General features: G+C 49.8%; 6 protein-coding genes across 6 annotated transcripts; 4 read left to right on the forward strand and 2 right to left on the reverse strand.

Moving 5' to 3' along the window:
• Nucleotides 1-2,480: 2,480 nt before the first annotated feature.
• Nucleotides 2,481-5,642, forward strand: FPRO_11911 (uncharacterized protein; the record flags this gene model as incomplete). Its single annotated transcript, XM_031221437.1, has 6 exons — nt 2,481-2,608; nt 2,669-2,693; nt 2,883-2,900; nt 2,994-3,127; nt 3,193-5,523; nt 5,576-5,642. The coding sequence occupies 6 exons, from the start codon at nt 2,481-2,483 to the stop codon at nt 5,640-5,642; spliced, it is 2,703 nt and encodes a 900-aa protein (XP_031086996.1).
• Nucleotides 5,643-7,294: 1,652 nt separating this feature from the next.
• On the forward strand, nt 7,295-9,178 carry FPRO_11912 (uncharacterized protein; the record flags this gene model as incomplete). The annotated part of the gene is made up of 1 exon (XM_031221438.1): nt 7,295-9,178. One exon carries the CDS (start codon nt 7,295-7,297, stop codon nt 9,176-9,178), a length of 1,884 nt encoding a protein of 627 aa, XP_031086997.1.
• A 637-nt stretch (nt 9,179-9,815) lies between these two features.
• FPRO_11913 (uncharacterized protein) lies at nt 9,816-10,830 on the forward strand (the record flags this gene model as incomplete). The annotated part of the gene is made up of 4 exons (XM_031221439.1): nt 9,816-9,968; nt 10,054-10,107; nt 10,160-10,316; nt 10,367-10,830. 4 exons carry the CDS (start codon nt 9,816-9,818, stop codon nt 10,828-10,830), a joined length of 828 nt encoding a protein of 275 aa, XP_031086998.1.
• Nucleotides 10,831-11,831: 1,001 nt separating this feature from the next.
• On the reverse strand, nt 11,832-12,810 carry FPRO_11914 (uncharacterized protein; the record flags this gene model as incomplete). The annotated part of the gene is made up of 2 exons (XM_031221440.1): nt 11,832-12,710; nt 12,766-12,810. 2 exons carry the CDS (start codon nt 12,808-12,810, stop codon nt 11,832-11,834), a joined length of 924 nt encoding a protein of 307 aa, XP_031086999.1.
• A 342-nt stretch (nt 12,811-13,152) lies between these two features.
• On the reverse strand, nt 13,153-14,505 carry FPRO_11915 (uncharacterized protein; the record flags this gene model as incomplete). The annotated part of the gene is made up of 1 exon (XM_031221441.1): nt 13,153-14,505. One exon carries the CDS (start codon nt 14,503-14,505, stop codon nt 13,153-13,155), a length of 1,353 nt encoding a protein of 450 aa, XP_031087000.1.
• Nucleotides 14,506-16,232: 1,727 nt separating this feature from the next.
• On the forward strand, nt 16,233-18,271 carry FPRO_11916 (putative amino-acid N-acetyltransferase; the record flags this gene model as incomplete). The annotated part of the gene is made up of 2 exons (XM_031221442.1): nt 16,233-16,466; nt 16,523-18,271. The coding sequence occupies 2 exons, from the start codon at nt 16,233-16,235 to the stop codon at nt 18,269-18,271; spliced, it is 1,983 nt and encodes a 660-aa protein (XP_031087001.1).
• Between the last annotated feature and the right edge of the window lie 479 nt (nt 18,272-18,750).

Genomic DNA, 18,750 nt, shown 5'->3' on the forward strand with positions numbered 1-18,750 from the left:
ATAAGACTTTAGTAGAGGGTGCTAAAATAAACTTAGTTGAGAGTCCCCTAAGTTTAGGCTATACTACCTAGGTCTTTTTGTCATTCAGGATCAAGGTCCTGAGTTTTCTTTCCTCCCCTAGAATATCTAACTTTTCATTGGCATTGGCGAAGTGACATCAGGGTTGAATAGAATACATACGAGTATGAACACATGTGACATCCTACAGGGGCACAGCCTCGAGCTGTATAGGGCTGAAGGGAAAGCCTACCGGAAGATGGCCGGATTCCAGGGTGACAGGGTCATGAAAAGGTTGCGTCTAAGGATTCTTGGCAACATGTATTCTGTTTAGCTGCGCATCCATCACGATCACAACGAATTAACGGTGTTGCAAGGGCCGGCTGAGAAGAATCTGGGGACCGATTCGGAAGCCCGGAGGTGTGGGTCGGATTTTGCGGGGGCCTCACCATGTGGGCGTACTGTACGTACCAGTAAGTTACCATTTTCATGTGAAAAGCTTAAGTGAAACACTGGGACTTTGAGAACGAGGAGCGATTAGTAGATACATGTATACCTAGCAGTGCCTTGAATGGTGGGCATATAGAGCATGCATAGATCTTTATCCAGCCTTGAACTTTACGTCAGGCACTGAACTTTGGCGTGGAAACTCAGCTCGAACAAGAATCTCACCAAAAGTTGCTTCCCCAGGTTTTGCCACGACTTGTTCTGTTTCGACTAGTGAACTTGCTTCAACTGTTCAGACCAAACTTAATTAGGAACTTGGGCCGCCGCCATGAGTCTTCAAGACGTTCACATGCCACGAACCACATAGTGCCAGCCATGACGACGTCGACAAGACAGCCCGCCGTCTCATCATGATCCAAACGGTCCAACTGTCGATCAATTCGTGGGGACTTCATTTTATGCACAAACTCTTTTTAGGCGTGAAACATTGACAGACTGCACCTCTCTGAATTCTGAACGCAGGCACGCACTCTGAGAGACTGGTCACGCGCTCAAACCGCAGTTCTAGCTGGATCATTGGGGCCGGGTTTTGATGAGAAGGATTCAATCTTAGATACTGGTAATCTATTGCCAACGAGGTTCTCCTGGATCTAACAAGGCAGTTAAATACTAAGGATGTGAGACGACTGACTAGGCTTTCACATGAATATTATCAAGCAGGATTCCTCATATTGGTTGATGTGAAGATGTCTCTGAATCTTGCCTGGCCTTGTCCTGTACTGTGATATTCATAAATCGTTGTGTCTAACTTAGTAGGTATGTATTACTCTACCCTCTCTCTCGGGGATTGCACTTGATACGGCATCAATCAGCAACTGACACGGTTTGCGGAACAAGTTCCATACAGCTGTGGACCCTCTTCAACTGAATTGAGCGCCGAGTTCTTTACACCGGAAGATGGACGGGCCCATAGTGGAGAGGTGTTGTCCACCATCTCCGACATTACAGGGCCACCCTTGAACCGCAGTGCAGTTGAGAATCTGGAGGAGTCCGCGCACCCCCGACACTCCCGCTATTCCTCCCCTTTCCATTTTGTCCTTTGCTTCCTTTCTTACATGCTCCGAGACAAATACGTTTTGATTATTGGCTAGTTGGTCGATGCTTTGTCATTCTCTGCAGTATTAATCCTTCTAAACCTCTCGTTCTCCCCTTTACTTAGGAAAGCATCTTCCCCGTCTCTACATTACTACTCCGTATACTAGTTCATCGCGACTTTCAAGACTGGGCAGATCTCTAATTTACGTATGGATATCCCCGCTCCCGCCGCTAACGCGCACCTCGGCCGGTTCCATTCCATTGTTGGTAGCTGTCAAGCTAACCACTCACCACTACCTACCTAACAACTGAACTCCGTATCCTCTAAGGCAATCCCGTATTACCACTACAGCGGGGGCATTCCACCGACCGATCCGTTTGCTTACAATTAGGAGTCTTGCTGTTGCTGGGCGGTATCATAGAAACCGACCCCCTGCTATGCGCTTTTCGTTGTTCAAAATCGAAACGACTTCAAGGCTCGAGGTTGCAGTAGAGGTTACAGCCAAGGAGTCTGTACCCGAGGGTTTCATTTCATTCATTTCACCCAGCTCAGTCCCTCCAGATCCAATCGAAGATCTTCAGACCTGCCGTTTTGGTGTGGTTCGCTCAAACCAAACCCGCTAGGTCCAGTGAGGTGGTCCAGGACAGTGAGGTACCTACCTTACTGCTGTGGTGTCTAGGTACCTAGGGAGGTAGGTGTGGTTAGGTTGTGTCAGTGCTTCTTTTTGTCTGCCTGCCCTGGCGCGCAAATCCATCGCATGGAACCTGGCTTGCCTTGCCTTGCCTTGCCTGGCTCTGCTTTGCCTTAACGTTACCTTCCTACCTTAACTGCCTTCTCAACTCGACCATCCCGTCCTGTCCCCCTCTTCGAAACCGACTTTGACGTCTCTCGATCGCTTCCGCTTCCGCTTCAATTCCTCGCCCCCGACATTTCCGATTCCATGGACGTGGACATGTCGTCAGGCAGCGGGACGCCGCAGGCGCAACCAGATTCACAGTCGTCGGCACCAGCTCCTCCCGCTCCAAGCACCTCAACATCGACTTCCGCTGGCGGAGTGAGTTTTCGAAGGTGAGTCGCCGTTCTATACTCGATATGATGTTGCAAGTACTAAAACCGTTCTTTTAAAAGACAGCGAGCATCGCGTGCATGCGAGGTAAGCACATTTGAAGACTTCTGCCGAACCTAGTCACCCATGAGAGCCTGCCCCCCTCAACATGAGCCGAGGCATTGGCGTCCAGCCCACTTCATCATGATTCTTATCACGGCATCCGCGACAGCTGTACAGATGATCTTCTTCTTGAGAAAAGAGTTTAGGCCATGATGCTAATCAACGCTTCCACAGACTTGCCACGCTAGAAAGGTAAATGCAAACATTCGCTTATAGGAGTCCAGAGCGACCCAATTGGTTCTCGACTTCACCACCAACAGTAACATTAACCATCATATTCTGCAGGTTCGATGCGACGCCGCAAGCCTTGGTGTGCCCTGCACCAATTGCGTTGCCTTCCAGATCGAGTGTCGTATCCCGAATCCGAAGCGCAAAAAGACACAGGGCTCTGGCAGCCAAACCAATAAAGACTCCGATAGGTATGGGAATGCGCCCCAATCGTTACTCGATCCTCAGCGCTGACCAGAGGCTTCGTGATATGTAGCGATCGCGGCGATGCAAACGAAGACCCTTCACCGCGCCCTGTGGCCCCTTCGAGCACCTCATCACTCACCCCGCGAGCTCCTTCGGTATATCATTCCAACAATGGCACACCTCCCACCAACTGGACGGAAGCTCAAGCACGTAAAGAAGAGGTCGACAGTGGGACCTATCTTGACCTTGTAATGAAACCCAAGTTTACACGCGCTCCCATTACCGAAGCTGGGCGGGTTGCATACCTTGGCGAATCCTCCAATCTGACTCTACTTGTCCATGATCGCCAAGGCTCAGCAGATGTTGTGCATTATCCACTGCCTGAGAACGTCCGCGGCTCTCGAGCTCGACTTACTGAACTTGACAACGTCGAAATCGATATCCTACATCAAAGAGGGGCGTTTCTACTGCCTCCACGATCACTATGCGACGAGCTCATCGACGCTTACTTCAAATGGGTGCATCCCATCGTACCCGTCATCAATCGTACCCGCTTCATGCGACAGTATCGAGACCCTAAGAACCCACCGTCGTTACTTCTTCTTCAATCCGTTCTTCTGGCGGGTACTCGGGCCTGTAACAACCCACAGCTGATGGATGCCAACGGTTCAACGACTCCTGCTGCTCTCACTTTCTACAAACGTGCCAAGGCCTTGTACGACGCAAACTATGAAGACGATCGTGTGACAATTGTTCAATCTCTCCTTTTGATGGGCTGGTATTGGGAAGGGCCAGAAGACGTCACTAAAAATGTCTTCTATTGGAGTCGTGTGGCGACGATTGTTGCGCAAGGCTCAGGCATGCATCGATCCGTGGAACAGTCACAACTGAGCCGGGCAGACAAAAGGCTGTGGAAGCGCATATGGTGGTCCCTCTTCACCCGCGATCGCTCGGTCGCAGTTGCTCTGGGTCGCCCAGTTCACATCAATCTTGACGATGCAGATGTGGAGATGTTGACTGAAGACGACTTTATTGAGGACGAGGTTGATCGAGCAAGCGAGTATCCTCCTGATCCCATCCACGTGCAGTTTTTTCTCGAATACGTCAAACTGTGCGAAATCATGGGCCTGGTTCTATCACAACAGTACTCCGTGGCATCAAAAGGAAGACAACGAAATGCTATCGACCTCACACACAGCGACATGGCTTTAGCTGACTGGCTACAAAATTGCCCAAAAATTGTCTATTGGGAGATGCCTCGTCATCATTTCTGGTCCGCGTTATTACACTCAAATTACTACACAACGCTATGTCTTCTTCATCGAGCCCATATGCCGCCCGGTGGCTCATCACGATTGCCTGACCCTTCACCTTACCCCTCACGTAACATCGCTTTTCAGGCGGCAGCTATGATCACATCGATCGTAGAAAACCTCGCCGCACATGACCAGCTGCGATATTGTCCAGCCTTTGTTGTGTATAGTCTATTTTCTGCTCTCATCATGCACGTCTATCAGATGAAGTCTCCAGTGCCATCGATCCAGCAGGTGACACAAGATAGACTGCGCAGCTGCATGTCGGCCATGAAGGAGATCTCGCGAGTTTGGCTTGTTGGCAAGATGGTTTATGCTCTCTTCGAGTCCATCATGGGTAATAAAGTACTGGAAGAGCGGCTACAAAGGGCTGAGGGTAAGCGACACCGGAACTTGCGCCAAAGTCTCTCGCATCTTGAACAGCAACAGAATCGACAGGCCGAGGCGCCGAAGCGGAAGTACGACGACATGGCCATCGACTTCGGCACCACTACTCCTCAGCCTCAAGAATCGTATGAGAGGTCGCGCCCCCAGACTCCGAGTGCTGTCAAGGTCGAATCGGGAAGCACGATGCAGCCGCCACCAGTCACGTCACCTAACGCGCGACAGAGTGCCGCAGATACGTTCATGGGGGGGACGAACTCGCGCCCGCAAACTCGGCCAGCAACGCCCTTCAACCCATCATTCTCTGTACCACCAACACCTCCTGACCTCTATCTTGTTACGAGGAATTCTCCAAACTTATCACAGTCCCTTTGGGAAAACTTCCAGCCTGACCAGTTGTTCCCAGATAGTGCTGCCATGCCAGCTTTCCCTAACCTGTCACCAACACAAACACACTCCAATCTCGATCACAATGCAATGGGCTCAGTACCTCCGAACAACGGACAAGGCGGGATGCATAGCCAACAATCCGGACATTATCAACAACGAGGGAATGGGATGATGCCCCAAGGTTTTCAGGGACATTCGAATATGTGGCAGCCAAACATGGATCCGAATTTGCCAGAAGGACAGAGCCCAGACAGTTGGAGCACTACCTCGGGACCAGGGCAAGCGGTGCCAACAACACTAAATGTCGAAGACTGGTAAGTCTCATGAAATACTGCGTTTATATCGCACTGGCTAATGATGTCTCAGGTTCCAATTCTTTGGCATCAACGGGACCGACGCTAATCATATTAACCTTGACATGCCCCTCGGCTGAAAAATGAATAATGGGGACAGATCGACTTGAGGTGGCCGTCACCGATGTTGCAGTTGTTCTGGATGACAACGAACAGTAAACAAACTCACGTCTTTGAGAAAAGCTGGGCCGATGACCACGTAATGACTATTTCTTGCACTTTGCGGTTTGTCTAGGTGGTTGAGCAACAGGGCATGTCTTGAACACGGCCTTTGATAAACCTCAAGTTTGCGATATGGAGCCAGGGAACGGGTTTGTCACGGCGCCGCTGAGACAAAACATGACGAATAATTGGACCCTGTTAGTCGAAGACAATAGAAGATGCCAGGCACTATCATAGCTATATGGTGCACAGAAGATCATCAGTAGAAATGGAGGTCATAAACCAGGCAAGATTATATTGAAAGGGCATTATGACATGTTAACTGGATGTGGTATGCTTTGAGGATAACGAAGACAGAAGCAGCAATGATGGAAGATTATTATTGTCAAAGGCGCTATATTCTTAACTTCATATTAAAAGAACTATTTATACCCATCTAGGAGTTCACTACGTGCGGAAATCGTATATACCCTCCCCCAATAATCATGGGACATGGAGTCGTCAATGACGATGTAGTCGTTTCTAACGGGAGCCTGCCCCGGGTCCCAGTCTCAGCCTGTGGATGCCTTCTGGAAGGGTTTTCAGGGACTTGGGGCCGCTCTCAGGGGCCAAAGTCACCTTTGTCAGTGGGGTTTATTGTGATCCGTGACGCTAGGCAAGAAACATCAGCCAATCTTGAGCGCAAAAAGGTGGACGTGGGTCGGGAGATTCATTCCACGCGGCCCCCAAAATCGATAACACATACAACCTAAAGCGAGTCCATTACTCGCTAATTGGAAGGGCTTTGGTTATGTATGCATGCTAAAATTATCTGATTGGGGCACAACATGTCGTCTTGAGCAACAAATCCCAGCATGGAAATCAGTTAGTGAAAAAGCTTGTATTGGAATGATTGGAATGAAGAGCTGGAACTGGAATTGATCGAGTCAATGCCGCTTGCATCACTTCGGTCCAGGCCGTGCAAAGCCCATGAAGGTCTGGCCTCCATGATACCGGGCTGTAATTGAGTGCCACCTTGGCCCCATGGATTACTTAAGATACTCCCTAATCCTAAGCAGGTACCTTACTCGGTACCTAGGTATAGTAGGTATCTAGCATTGGCTACACCTACCTTAGTTACCTGTCCATGTAGGCTTCGGTGGGCCAGGAGCCAGCAACCTTGTCCTGTGAGTTAGAACGACCACCTCAATCATATCCCACGACGAAGCATAATCCATGCCACGACCGCTGAGATATATTCTCCCTCACGATCGCCAGCCACAAAGCAGGGCATGAATACGTTCATTATTTAAACACCAAGAGAATCGGCTCCGTTCGACCTTACTCATCGCCTCCGCTAGCAATCGGGGATCCCTGGAAGGACCCTCCATTGACCTAAGTTATCCCATCTCCGCCTTGTTATCTCGCCTCCTCGACCCTCAGCATCTCCTTGACACGTCGCCCTCTTTCGACTGAATGACTGCGAATGCGGACTCTGGTAGCTGTGCCATAAGTGCCGCGCACTAATGTAAAAGCTGCACCCGCACAGCACAATCCGAGAGCACCCATCGTCGCCGAGTTGGCGACTATCATGACCGAACCGAGACGCTCTGTGCGGCCCTCGCCGCATCGGTCCTCATCAGCCCTGGCACCCGCCAACACATCGGATTATACCTCTATTCGCCCACGAAACCGGCGTCTTGCTAGTGCCTTCGACGACGATAGTGACCCTGCGACTTCCCGAGAAGCCAGCCGCTCCCGCCGAGGCCGTAACCTCGATGTTCACGACACCGCTGCTTCTCCATCTCCTGCGCGGAGCTACGGCCTTTTGACAGCTTTGAGCCCTGCCAACAGCCGCTCCACGAGTCCGCTACCCTCAGAACGACGTGTTACCCCTCATCGCACGAATAGCGCAGCGAATCTGAGCAACTTCTTCAACGATTCGCTAACGCAAAGCTGGGCTTCGATCCAGGGCTTCACCTCCTCTCTCCTATCAGGTGACAATGGCGCAGCTAGAAGGTCTCAGTCCCATAATCGAGCAGGCCCTCGACCCGGGACCTGGGGCAGGGACTTCTCCGGCAGTGGTAGTATGAAGAAGCCAGGTGGTGCTTGGGGCCCAGCTCCTCCCCAGGAACCAAACCTGAATGATGTGGGCGCTGGCTCGCTGGCAGAGCGGGAAACGGCTCTGAAGGCTGCGAGAAGAGCCATGGTGCTGGAGAGCCATGATGGCGTCAACGGTGGACTGGATGTCAGTGGGAATCATAAACGCCGTAATTCCGACGAATCGACTCCCGAACAATCCCAGGCTCAAGAGTACCTGGTCTACATTCATAAGGTTGAATCCAGTGATACATATGCAGGTATAATCTTGAAATACCAGTGTCGAGAGGATGCGTTCAGGAAGGCCAATGGACTCTGGACACGAGATAGTATCCAGGTGCGCAAATGGCTGACAATTCCCGTCGATGCCTGCGATGTGAGAGGGCGGCCATGCGATCCACCCTCGTGGCACAACGCCCATAGTGTCGACTTGCTTGCGCCAACACCTGCAGTGGAAGAGAACTCATCGGCACTTCATGATGACTTCTTTAGCCGGCCAATTAATGGAACGCCGTCAGCGACACAACCTTCTGAAGAAGAAGAAAGACCGTGGACACATGTACGTTGGGTAAAAATTGACTCAATTCCTCAACCAGTCGAGGTTGCACGGGTTGCGAGGAACGCTATGGGTTACTTCCCGCCTCGACGAAAGAAGAGCATTAGGACTGTTTCGACCTTTTCGACGCCACGGCAGAGCCTTGATCTATACAGTAACCCTCCTGGATCTGCAGGCACTTCGTCTCGTCGCCAGAGCTCCCTCGGTCACCGACCCCAGCTTTCTGGCACCGTTGTGTCAAGTCCGGGACGAGGTGCGATCAGCGAAGGTGGCGAAACTTTGCCGGCCTGGATGCGTCGGCCTGGTGGTGTTGGCTCCATGGGTATGAGTACACGGGCTCCTGGTCCGGATAAGGACTATCTCACCACATGGACCAAGAAGCACTTACCTGGGCTCACCTTAGAGGGAATACCCTCCATGTCTATTATGGGCTCAGAAAAGGCCCATTTTGGATTCAAATCAGGAGAATCATCGAGCATAGTTGAGAACCCATCAGGAGAGGGCCAAGAATTCGGCTCAACACAGCAGGGCAACGGACTGGACAAAGCGGCTGCGGCTGTAGAGACGTGGCTTAGGGGTGCCCTGTCACGCAAGCCAAGTTCGCAACTGGATAGGATACGAGGGATGCCTGAAGGCAGCAGACCCGAACGAAACGGCGATCTAATAGAATTGACAGATACCGGCAGTGATGATGGGCGTCCTTCCGGGGCACCACCGACCAGCCTTATGGAGTCGCTACAGATTAAGAGCAGTAGCCGAAGCGAAGGTGAGGGGGCTGTTCGAGGACGAATGGTGGCAAAGGGTGATAAAGACGATTGAGAGGCCCCAGAGCTTGAGCTAAATGGATCCATCGCTGAGAATCATGTAGATATGCCTGGGCAGGGACAAGCGGGCGTTGTTTGTTGGAGCTAGTCTTAAGCTGCGAGGCGTTGGGGGGCATTCGCAATTCTTCAGGATACTTGGTACTGCATACGTTATAACAAATTTGAAGAACTTGGGGTGTTTCTAAAACTCTAATAGGTTTTAGGACTGCATATACCATATACATCTAGATATACTTAGGTTGATCTTGAGCTTATGATCAATTATAGGTAGGTAGCAATAACATTGCACAATTCAGAAATAGAATGCCAGTTGTTGATAATTGGCTCAAGCAATCGGTAAGCACCTGCTTGGCAGGTAGCTACGGAGTAGGTTGTATTCATTAATTTTCAATATTCATGAATATCAAATCAGGGGGTGGTATTTATCCCAAGTTAGCGAGCGCCCTTATCTCCACGTCATCCCCGAGCACCTGTCAATTTCGTGGCTCGCACCGTCTGTAGTACTTTAAACACCACGACTCGCTCGCTACTATCAATAACCGCCCGGCCATGATATGGTGCTAGCCAGACGACACCCAGTTAAATCACTGATTAATGGTCATTCCTTATAAGCCACCTAGTAACGGGGCAATATGCCAATCTGCATCGAATGCAGACATCCTGTCAAGACGCTCTGGACAGCATATTCTGGCGCAGGAGACAAGGCCAGCGGACACAATATCCGACTCACTGTGTGTCGCAACTGTGGCCGCTTCTGCGACAAGTATGTCGAACATGACTTTGTCGTGCTTTTTATCGATCTAGTCCTGATCAAACCTCAGGCGAGCCTTCACTGCGTGTTTTTGATTTCTCATGTACTAACAGGTGTAGGTCTATCGACATTTACTATACAATACCTTGATGCGGGATGATGATCGCCTAGATGTAAGTGATGAATAAAGAGTACGGCATATGTACCTTACTAATGACTTCTTAGCCTTCCGTTATCCGTCTAGGCACTCTTCTCCTTCTCTTTGATGTGTACCTGACGTGGGCACGATTGGAGAAGCAGATGGTGCCTGCTGCCATCCCAGGCGCAAGCAACTTGGGTAAACTTTCACAACAACCGATTGTGTTTCAATATCTCTTCTTCCGTAAGATGGCTCCCAAGACAGCTCTGGTCATAAACTAACTCTTGCCCGAGTCATCTTTTGCGCGCTCTCGACAGCAGCTTTCCATGTGAGCATACGCTTCCTCACATCGTCCGCTTTCTCCCCCCTCAACCTTCTTGGCATTCTTCCTCAGTACACAAGGCCCAATTCAGTGTCTACAGCTCTCCTAGTATCATCCTCCACGAAGCTATTCCCCATCCTGATGGTGATATGGGATTATGACGTTCCCGCCTCAGCTCGATCACTTGGCTGGGCTGTCGTGGCCAACAATGTCGAGGCGCTACGCATTCTTCTTGATTGCAACTATGCCATAGCATGTCTACTCGCTATCGCAGGGGCGGCTTCACGCTGGGTGGTCGGCCGGGCTGTTTTGCTCGCTGCTGGCCTTGCCGACGTTGACTCGATAGGTGAAAGTGGCGTGGCAGCAGACGGCAAAGCTCTATGGGCGTTATTGATGTATGCGAAGGAATGGGCAGGCCGTCTTGCTGTCGGGTAGGCATTTATCACTGAAGCCAAGTAATCATACGGGAATTGTCCAAAGCAAAATGATGGTCTGCGAAGTGCGTCTTTGGCTTGGTATAACAGGCGTTCCAACTCCATATGTAATAAAAAGCAATACCAGTTCAAGTTTCAAAAGTCCAACAATGTAAAATTACAACCGTACCATCACAACAGCCCTCGTCATCTTTCCAGCTCTTCCGTGGCATATATTCTAGACGGGTATCTAGTGGAGGTGCTCTTCGCGGATACCGCTTTTTCTCGGCGCAATAAGAGGGTGAAGTTGGGCGAGGAACGTAATCGCCCACATAAGGTAGCAGCTCACGATGGCCAGGATAGCAGAGGATCGCCAGAGTCTGTAAGAAGAAAGGGTCAGCTGTGCTGTCGCAAGCAGCCTGCCATGCATCGCATCGACGGGATTGGTAGACCGACACTTGGTTTTCGCCCTTGGGAGCAAGGAACCACGATGCCACGCACAGGGCGGCAATGACAACGAGGCCGATAAAGACGGCGTATCTACGCTCTGGTTAGACCTTACACGCGTCGTTTACAGGAGAGGGATTGCGTCGTTGCGTACCCTTGAGCCATGATTGAGGTTGTGCTTCGGGTCTGGTCCTGCCGGCAGGGAAATATCGATCGGAGAAAGCGTGTGATTGAAGAGGTTGGGTTGAGTTCGGGATACAGGAGCTTGCTTAATGGTTGGTGTATTCGATGATTGAGAGCTTGTAGCTGAATTGGTTGCATCACTCGAGGTCCAGGCTGAGTCAGCGGAAACGCCAAGCTAGCTACCCTAAACCTCGAGGCAGTCTACCTTGGACTTGAATTCTAATAATGACTTACTCAATAAATATACCTTCTTAAGTAAATAGTATCGAATCGATGTCTATATGATACTACCAAGCGTACGCGGACAAATAGTTGAGAGTGTTTGTATATACAATGCTTTCTTGATAGGTTGTCGGTACTCCCAAAGCTTCACACACGCTTATATGCAAACATCTAAGCATCATTCTCGTACTTGAGACCAGATTCCTTTCGAATAGCCCCGTAGATTCCAGCCATGTCTGCCGATGAGCCCACATGTTCATAAGCCATCGCCAAATGCGCATCAGCAGCCTCAACATTTCGAAGTCTCACACCAACAGATTCGGCCAAGCTCATAGCATGTCGAGCATCCTTTCGGGCGAGCTCAACTGCAAAAAGAGGCTCATCACGGTTATAGTAGTCGCCAGTGAGCATACGCTGGCTATAGGCAGCGTAAGGCCCACCGAAGATTGAGTCGACGATCTGATGAATGGCCTCAGGGCCCAGACCTGTCTTCTCGGCCACAACGTGCGCCTCAGCGAGTTGCTCGGCCATGTTCAGGATAAATGTGTTTCCAAGGACCTTCAGAGTTAAGGCTTTGCTGTAAGGCTTATCCGAGAGATCAATCTCCTTGCTGGAAGTTACGCCCTTGAACCACGGCTTTGCCCTTGCAACGCTGGCAGCAGGTCCAGCAAGAACACCAATGAGCTGACCAGCCTCAGCCATTTGAGGAGCACCGAATACAGGAGCAGCGACGAACTCGGCTCCTTTGGCCACAACGTCCTTTGCAATGGCATCGGTGGTGTCTGGATGGATTGTTGAGCTCTCGATGAATAGCTTACCCTTGACGTTTTCCTCAAGTATCGCCTTGAAGGTTTCTTGAACGGCTTCGTCGTTGGCAATGCAGGAGAAGATGACATCAGCTCTCGAGACGCCGTCGGCGAGGGACTCAACGACCTCAGTCTTGCCAGCCGGAAACTTGGCACTGAAGTCAGTGGCCCTCTGAGATGAACGGTTGTACAAGAGAAGGGGACCGTCCAAGTTGCCCTTCTCAACGATGTTCTTGCTCATTCCCTGTCACCATTTAGTTTTCATTCCTTCATTTTCTAAAATAGCAAATGAGTCTTACCCTCCCCATGTTCCCGAGTCCAATCCATAGTAGTGTGGGAGGCATCGTGTTGAGCTAGGCCGTGGTGATTAGTCTCAGACGTTAGAGCTACCGGTTAGTATGCTGAGATTATTTAGACATACAACAATGCAGCAGAACAAGTCAGAAATAAGTAGTTTTTTATCTGCTTATAAATTATTCCAAGTAAGAGAACCAACAAGTCTGCGGGAATAATGAATGATGTGGAGTTTGGTTCCGTTGTGATGCAATGCAGTTGGGTGGAGGTGTAAGCTGTATGGGGTATAGATATCCAGCATTCGTCAGTGTCATGCAAACACGAAAAAAGTAAACATAAGGACATATATAGCTGATTCATTGATTCAAAGGAATTCCATTGTCTCGAAAACTTCACTGATTCAAAAGATTCCCTTGCCTTGTCTGGAACATGCCTATTCTTCCAATATTAGGCTGAGAGAATCCGACGCTGAAGCTCTTTAACTCATATGTCTCCACTGGGGCCACGGCAACATCGTGATTGTTGTTCCCAGTACTGAGGTATTCTCTCGCCGCAAACGTTGCCCACTCTTCAGCGCTCAGAGGGAGTGCCTCCAACTCAGATGGGGATCGGAATAGACGGATTGAGGTTATGCACCATGCAACGAATGCTGTGACACCAAGACCTGCCACAGCGAGGAAGATGACCACCATAACTGTCGGGACGTACGCCACTCTTGCGAGACATCCCTGAGTCTTGTCTTGGCCTGCTCCTGGCTCAGCAAGAAGGTAGTTGTTTCCGCCGGATATCATAGTCATGGTATTCAACAGTATCGCCAGTGCATCTTGTACGTCCTGGATGGCGGAGGTATTGAAGCCGTTGTACATCAAACCCTGAAAAGTTGGGACCCATTCTTTTAGAGTTGTTCCAGATGCCATGTCTTTGATGGTTTGCTCTGCACCTGATGCCGAGACGGAGCAAGTTAGTGGAGTGAGCTGGATATCATCCTCTGACTTGTATGTTGTTTCGACGGCTGCTTTGACAGACCACAAAGACCCGTCGCTGTCGAGAGTTGCAGACGTGCTCCAGATAACGAGATGGTTAACGAATCCGGAGGACCATTGGGTTTGCTCGACGTATCCATTGTCATATATCAGTCCCTTCTGATTCATGTCTCGAGCGATATCTGAAGAGTTCGTTCCAGATGGCCAGCTCTGCGGTGTCTGGTCGTTGGCGATGTTGCAGTTCCATGATCCGAGAATGTCTCTCTTCTCTGGACAGAAGCTTGAATCGGTATTGAGCTTCTTGTAGATACCATAAGGACATGAGTTATTGACGGCCAACAGTTGTGCATTCTGCACAACTTGGAAAGGCCGTCCATTGAATGGCGGCATGGGAAGATTTGTACCATCGTCAAATACAAGGCCCTGACCGAACGAGCAGCGTGATTGAATCAAGTGATTGACAACGAGGTAGGAGGTGAGAAGATCGGCAGCTTTTCCCAGGACAAACAAGAAGAGTAAGAAGGAGAAGCCAAAAGCACCATTAGGAAGAGCTCGGAGTTTCAGGGGAGCAAGTAAAAGGTCCAGCCCATCAAGAGAGTTGAGTGCCTGCGAGGCCAGAATGCTACCTCCACCCAATATGAGAAGCTTGTTGCGTCCATGGAGAACCCTGCGCACAAAGAAGCCTGTCAGGGCAAGGACAATGAGGAAGTATATACGAAGAACTACTCGGACTTCAGCCGTGGCTATCGAAGTAATGATCATGGTGCGCCGTTTGCAGAAAGAGACGATTTGCGTAGATCGATGCAACAAAGGAAACATATCAGAACGAGAACCACATTCCCATATATGTTCCCCTCCTTCTACCTCAGTCAGCCTTATCTCATGACTGAGCTGGGGTCTCGCCCTGGACCCTTGAAAAGATGACATTGGAAATGGCCTCTGACTTGCTGTTCAGCTAGGGCGGTGATGATAGACATTGCAGCCTTTGCCAAAGCAACCATCACATCGTTTTCTTGCCATCATCAGGCCATCAACTAATCCCTGGCTATCTTGCTGTATCAACCAGTACTCTAGCAACAAGGCTTTCGTTATACATATCTGGATTGGCAAATCTCGTAGTCTTTCCGGGTTTTAAAGCAATTCTTAATCATTAAATAGCATGTTGTAGTCAAAGGATTGTAAGTCTTACAGGTAGGGAAGGTCTCGAGTTGAACCGGATATATCGGCTCTGATTCAGGCTATTGAAATGCTATCAGTTCGCGCTAATGACAGGCCGTCCAATATTGTGGCTTTAGTGCGTTAAAAGCTGAAACTCGGCATCAAAACGCCGCCCATTCCTTTTGCGAATACAACATGAGTTAATAGGCTCAATATCAGCCTCTGCCGCGAGGTTGGGCCACACTTACATGTGACAGGAAGAGATCTATTTTCAGGCTGTAGAGCATGATTCATCATATATATATATATCTGGCGAGACTTTTTGCATGCGGTGGTGTTGCAGTGCCTTTTCTCAATAACATTCTTTCCTTTCAGGCCGAAGCAGACACTCTGGATGCATGAAGGAGGATAGGATCGTGACATAGGCACAACTGCTCTATGCAAATAATCTATCTTATTGATGAAACTCTTCTGGTATTGGATAAATATCTTTCTACTATCGATAGATGGACTGCTGGCTCATTGTTGTAAACAGTCGCTGCTTTAATGTGCTACATATTATCGACACGGCGCTCGACTATGATCTCTTCGATTATGGGGGACTCGTTAGTGCTTGACAGGGATATTGTATGTTGATATTGTCCGCGAGTATGTGCGGAAACCAGAAAGCTTCAAACCATGAGGAAGATTGAACATATGCCAATCTATGAAAAGGGTCAAACTAGGTACTATAGGTTGTGTTGAGCTTTATATCATGTCTTCCTTTGGTAGTGGCCATGTGAGTGGCTAGCCTCGTTGGTAGAAGAGAACAATGCAACCATAAAAACGAGGCAAAATAACAGGCAACCTCTATTTTGTTACTCATTTCTACTACCTACTATTACTAATTACATGGGTCAGTACCTTACTTATAGGTCCAAGTCTTCATTCTCTTGTCATATGGAACGGCATCGTCATCTTCAGCGACATCGGCGTAACCTGGGGGCTTATCAGCTTATCGCCCACATGCTGCCAACCAAAAAAAAGTCGTTACACCTCCACTACCCGGCCATCTGATAACTTAAGTGCCGGTCAATTTTGACTCACGGGAAAGCAGAGCATTGTCACGACTGCTCTCTTGCATCTTTCCCTCATCTAGGGTTCCCTGCCCAGCGATGCTCTGCAGCTAACATTGAGCTTTCTCCCCCTACGGCCGCCTATATTTCACTAAACCGCAGGTCATTCGGGGGAGGTGTTTGTTTTAAGACAAAGACTTATTCCAAGTTCTATTATTACCTTATTCTGTACCGGCCTGCCAAGAACCAGGCACGAGGTCATCACCACCGGACATCATGAGTTGGCCCCGCGTATTGAAACAGGCACCTCGATGTGGCCACTGTGCACCATCTACGGACTCACGCCTCATAGCATCTTCAAATAGCATTGCGACCCCGATTCGATCCCGATATCGCGGCTTTGCTTCACAATCCGGCAATACCATCTCGTTGCCATGTCTCGGCAAAGGTGCCACTCGTCGCATGTCGGCAGCTTCTACAGCGCTGGCCAAGAAAAAGGCCATTGATAGAGTATGCCACCTGAACTCAGTACTTATTCACTGCACGACTGATCTAATTATTACCAGGACTTCATTGTCTCCGTCTTGGAGGTATCAGCTACCAAACGAGATGCCAAAGGATATCTTCAGAAGTACACCGGCAAGAATCCAAAGTCTCTCACTGATGCACCTCTATTCGTCCAGGGTGATCCGCAGCAGGAAACGGAACCACTGGACATCGCACCTCCGCATGTTGCTATTATGAAGCTTCGGGTTCCACAAGAGATCGATGCCACAACTCTAGCGGGAGTAGCAAATACGCTGTCTCAATTGCGCAAGCTCGGGCTCTTGAGCGTCGTAGTCATTGACTGTGGCATTGATGAATCTCGCATGACTTTCCAAGACCAGGCTTTCCGCCTCTGTGAAGCCATCGACAGCTTCGGAGAACATGGCGCTCGTGTGGTAAAGCATGCGTTTGTGTGCTCGGAACCCGTCGGACAGAAGGGCAAATCACAGACGACTGATATCCGACTTGACGATCCTGCCTTTATCAACCACATTCTGCATCATCGCATGATGCCGGTTATCCCTTCCGTGGCCAGCCGCGATGAAACCCGTCCGCCCCAGCCTGCCGACTCGAATCAAATCGTGCTGGCTCTCACTAGATACTTTGCAGGCGTGCAATCCAATACCACTAACACATTTGCTGAGGCCGATGCTGCCCCCTCAAAACCCATTGCTCTCGTAGAGAGAATCATCCTTCTTGATCCACTTGGGGCAACACCAATGACGGGCCGGCCTGGTGCATCCCATCGGTTCATTAACCTGGAACAAGAATATGAACCGATTCTTAAAGAACTCATGGGCCCTGACGGATCCCCCCTAGCAGACGACAAGGACCTCCGTGCCTCGATCACTGCACATGCTGCGAATCTGGCCCTTGCTAGAGATGCTTTGGCGATGCTACCTCATACTTCATCTGCTCTCATTACTACACCCGGCGCTGCGGCCAATCTTATGAAAACGTCATTTGAGCCCAACGAAGCTACCGGGTCTGATTCTCTCTTTGGAATCGGTGGTATAGTAACAACTCGGAGGAAGAAAAACCCACTACTGCACAACCTTCTCACAGACAAGCCCGTCTTCTCGTCGTCCCTCCCAATGGCGCGCGCACCAACGAATTCTGGTAGGGAACCCACAGTGGGGGCATCTGGAGGCTCAACTCTACTTAAAAAGGGTATGCCTCTTCGAGTATTCCCTCACCCTCGGGAGAGTCCATGGGTTCCGCCCAAGCCTGGAAGTCCGAGACTCCGCTTGACTGATAAGTGCATCGACCTCCCTCGACTGGTCCATCTCATCGAGGACTCATTTGGCAGAAAACTGGATGTAGATGACTATCTCAATAGAGTCAACGAGAACCTGGCCGGCGTGATCATCGCTGGAGAATACGAAGGCGGTGCCATCCTGACGTGGGAGAAACCCGAAGGTTTGGACGACCAGACCGCGTACGAGCAAGGCCGTTACGTCCCGTATCTAGACAAATTTGCCGTCCTGAGGAAGAGCCAGGGCAGTGGTGGTTGCGCTGATATTGTTTTTAATGCTATGGTGCGAGGCTGTCTCCCCGATGGTGTATCGTGGAGAAGTCGGAAGGATAACCCGGTGAACAAATGGTATTTTGAGCGATCTTTGGGTACCAGTAAGTTGTCTGGGTGCAACTGGACTATGTTCTGGACAACACCCAATTTGGACAGCCAAAGTCCCATGCTGCGAGATTATGAGTCGGTATGCAGGGGAGTCGAACCTTCTTGGGCTGACAATAAACACATTTTGGATTGATTGATGGGAGTATAGAGCTTTCATGCAATTCGAAGAGGAAGAGGTGGAACAAGCATTTCGACGAGCAATGTTTACGGAGTCTAAAAGAACATCGGATCTATTATTTATCCCATCCAGTACAATTATCAATTGATCGATAGATACCCTCTCACTTGTGGTTTCCTGCTTCAGATTCGTTGTGGTTAAAACACCCTACAAAAGGGATTCGTCAAGAGGACTCGTCATCAAAGCGGCTTATCTTTGTAGGCAGAAACCTACCTAGGTAGTCTATTAGTTTCGTGCGGTCGCGGCTGATCTGATCTACCCTTAAGTTGTGGCTGATTATTAGGGAGTTTTGCATCGGTACCTTGCTGTATCAGAAGAGCTAGGGCCACCTTAGTACCTTTCGAGATCTGCACTCGCCTAGGCGGGCCCGTTTTAAATGGATGTCCTGGGATGGCTGCTTGGACTCAACTGTAGGGGGGGACACAGCCTGTGAA

Source organism: Fusarium proliferatum, assembly GCF_900067095.1.
Source record: "Fusarium proliferatum ET1 genome assembly, contig: FPRO_scaffold010, whole genome shotgun sequence".
Lineage (NCBI taxonomy): Eukaryota > Fungi > Ascomycota > Sordariomycetes > Hypocreales > Nectriaceae > Fusarium > Fusarium proliferatum.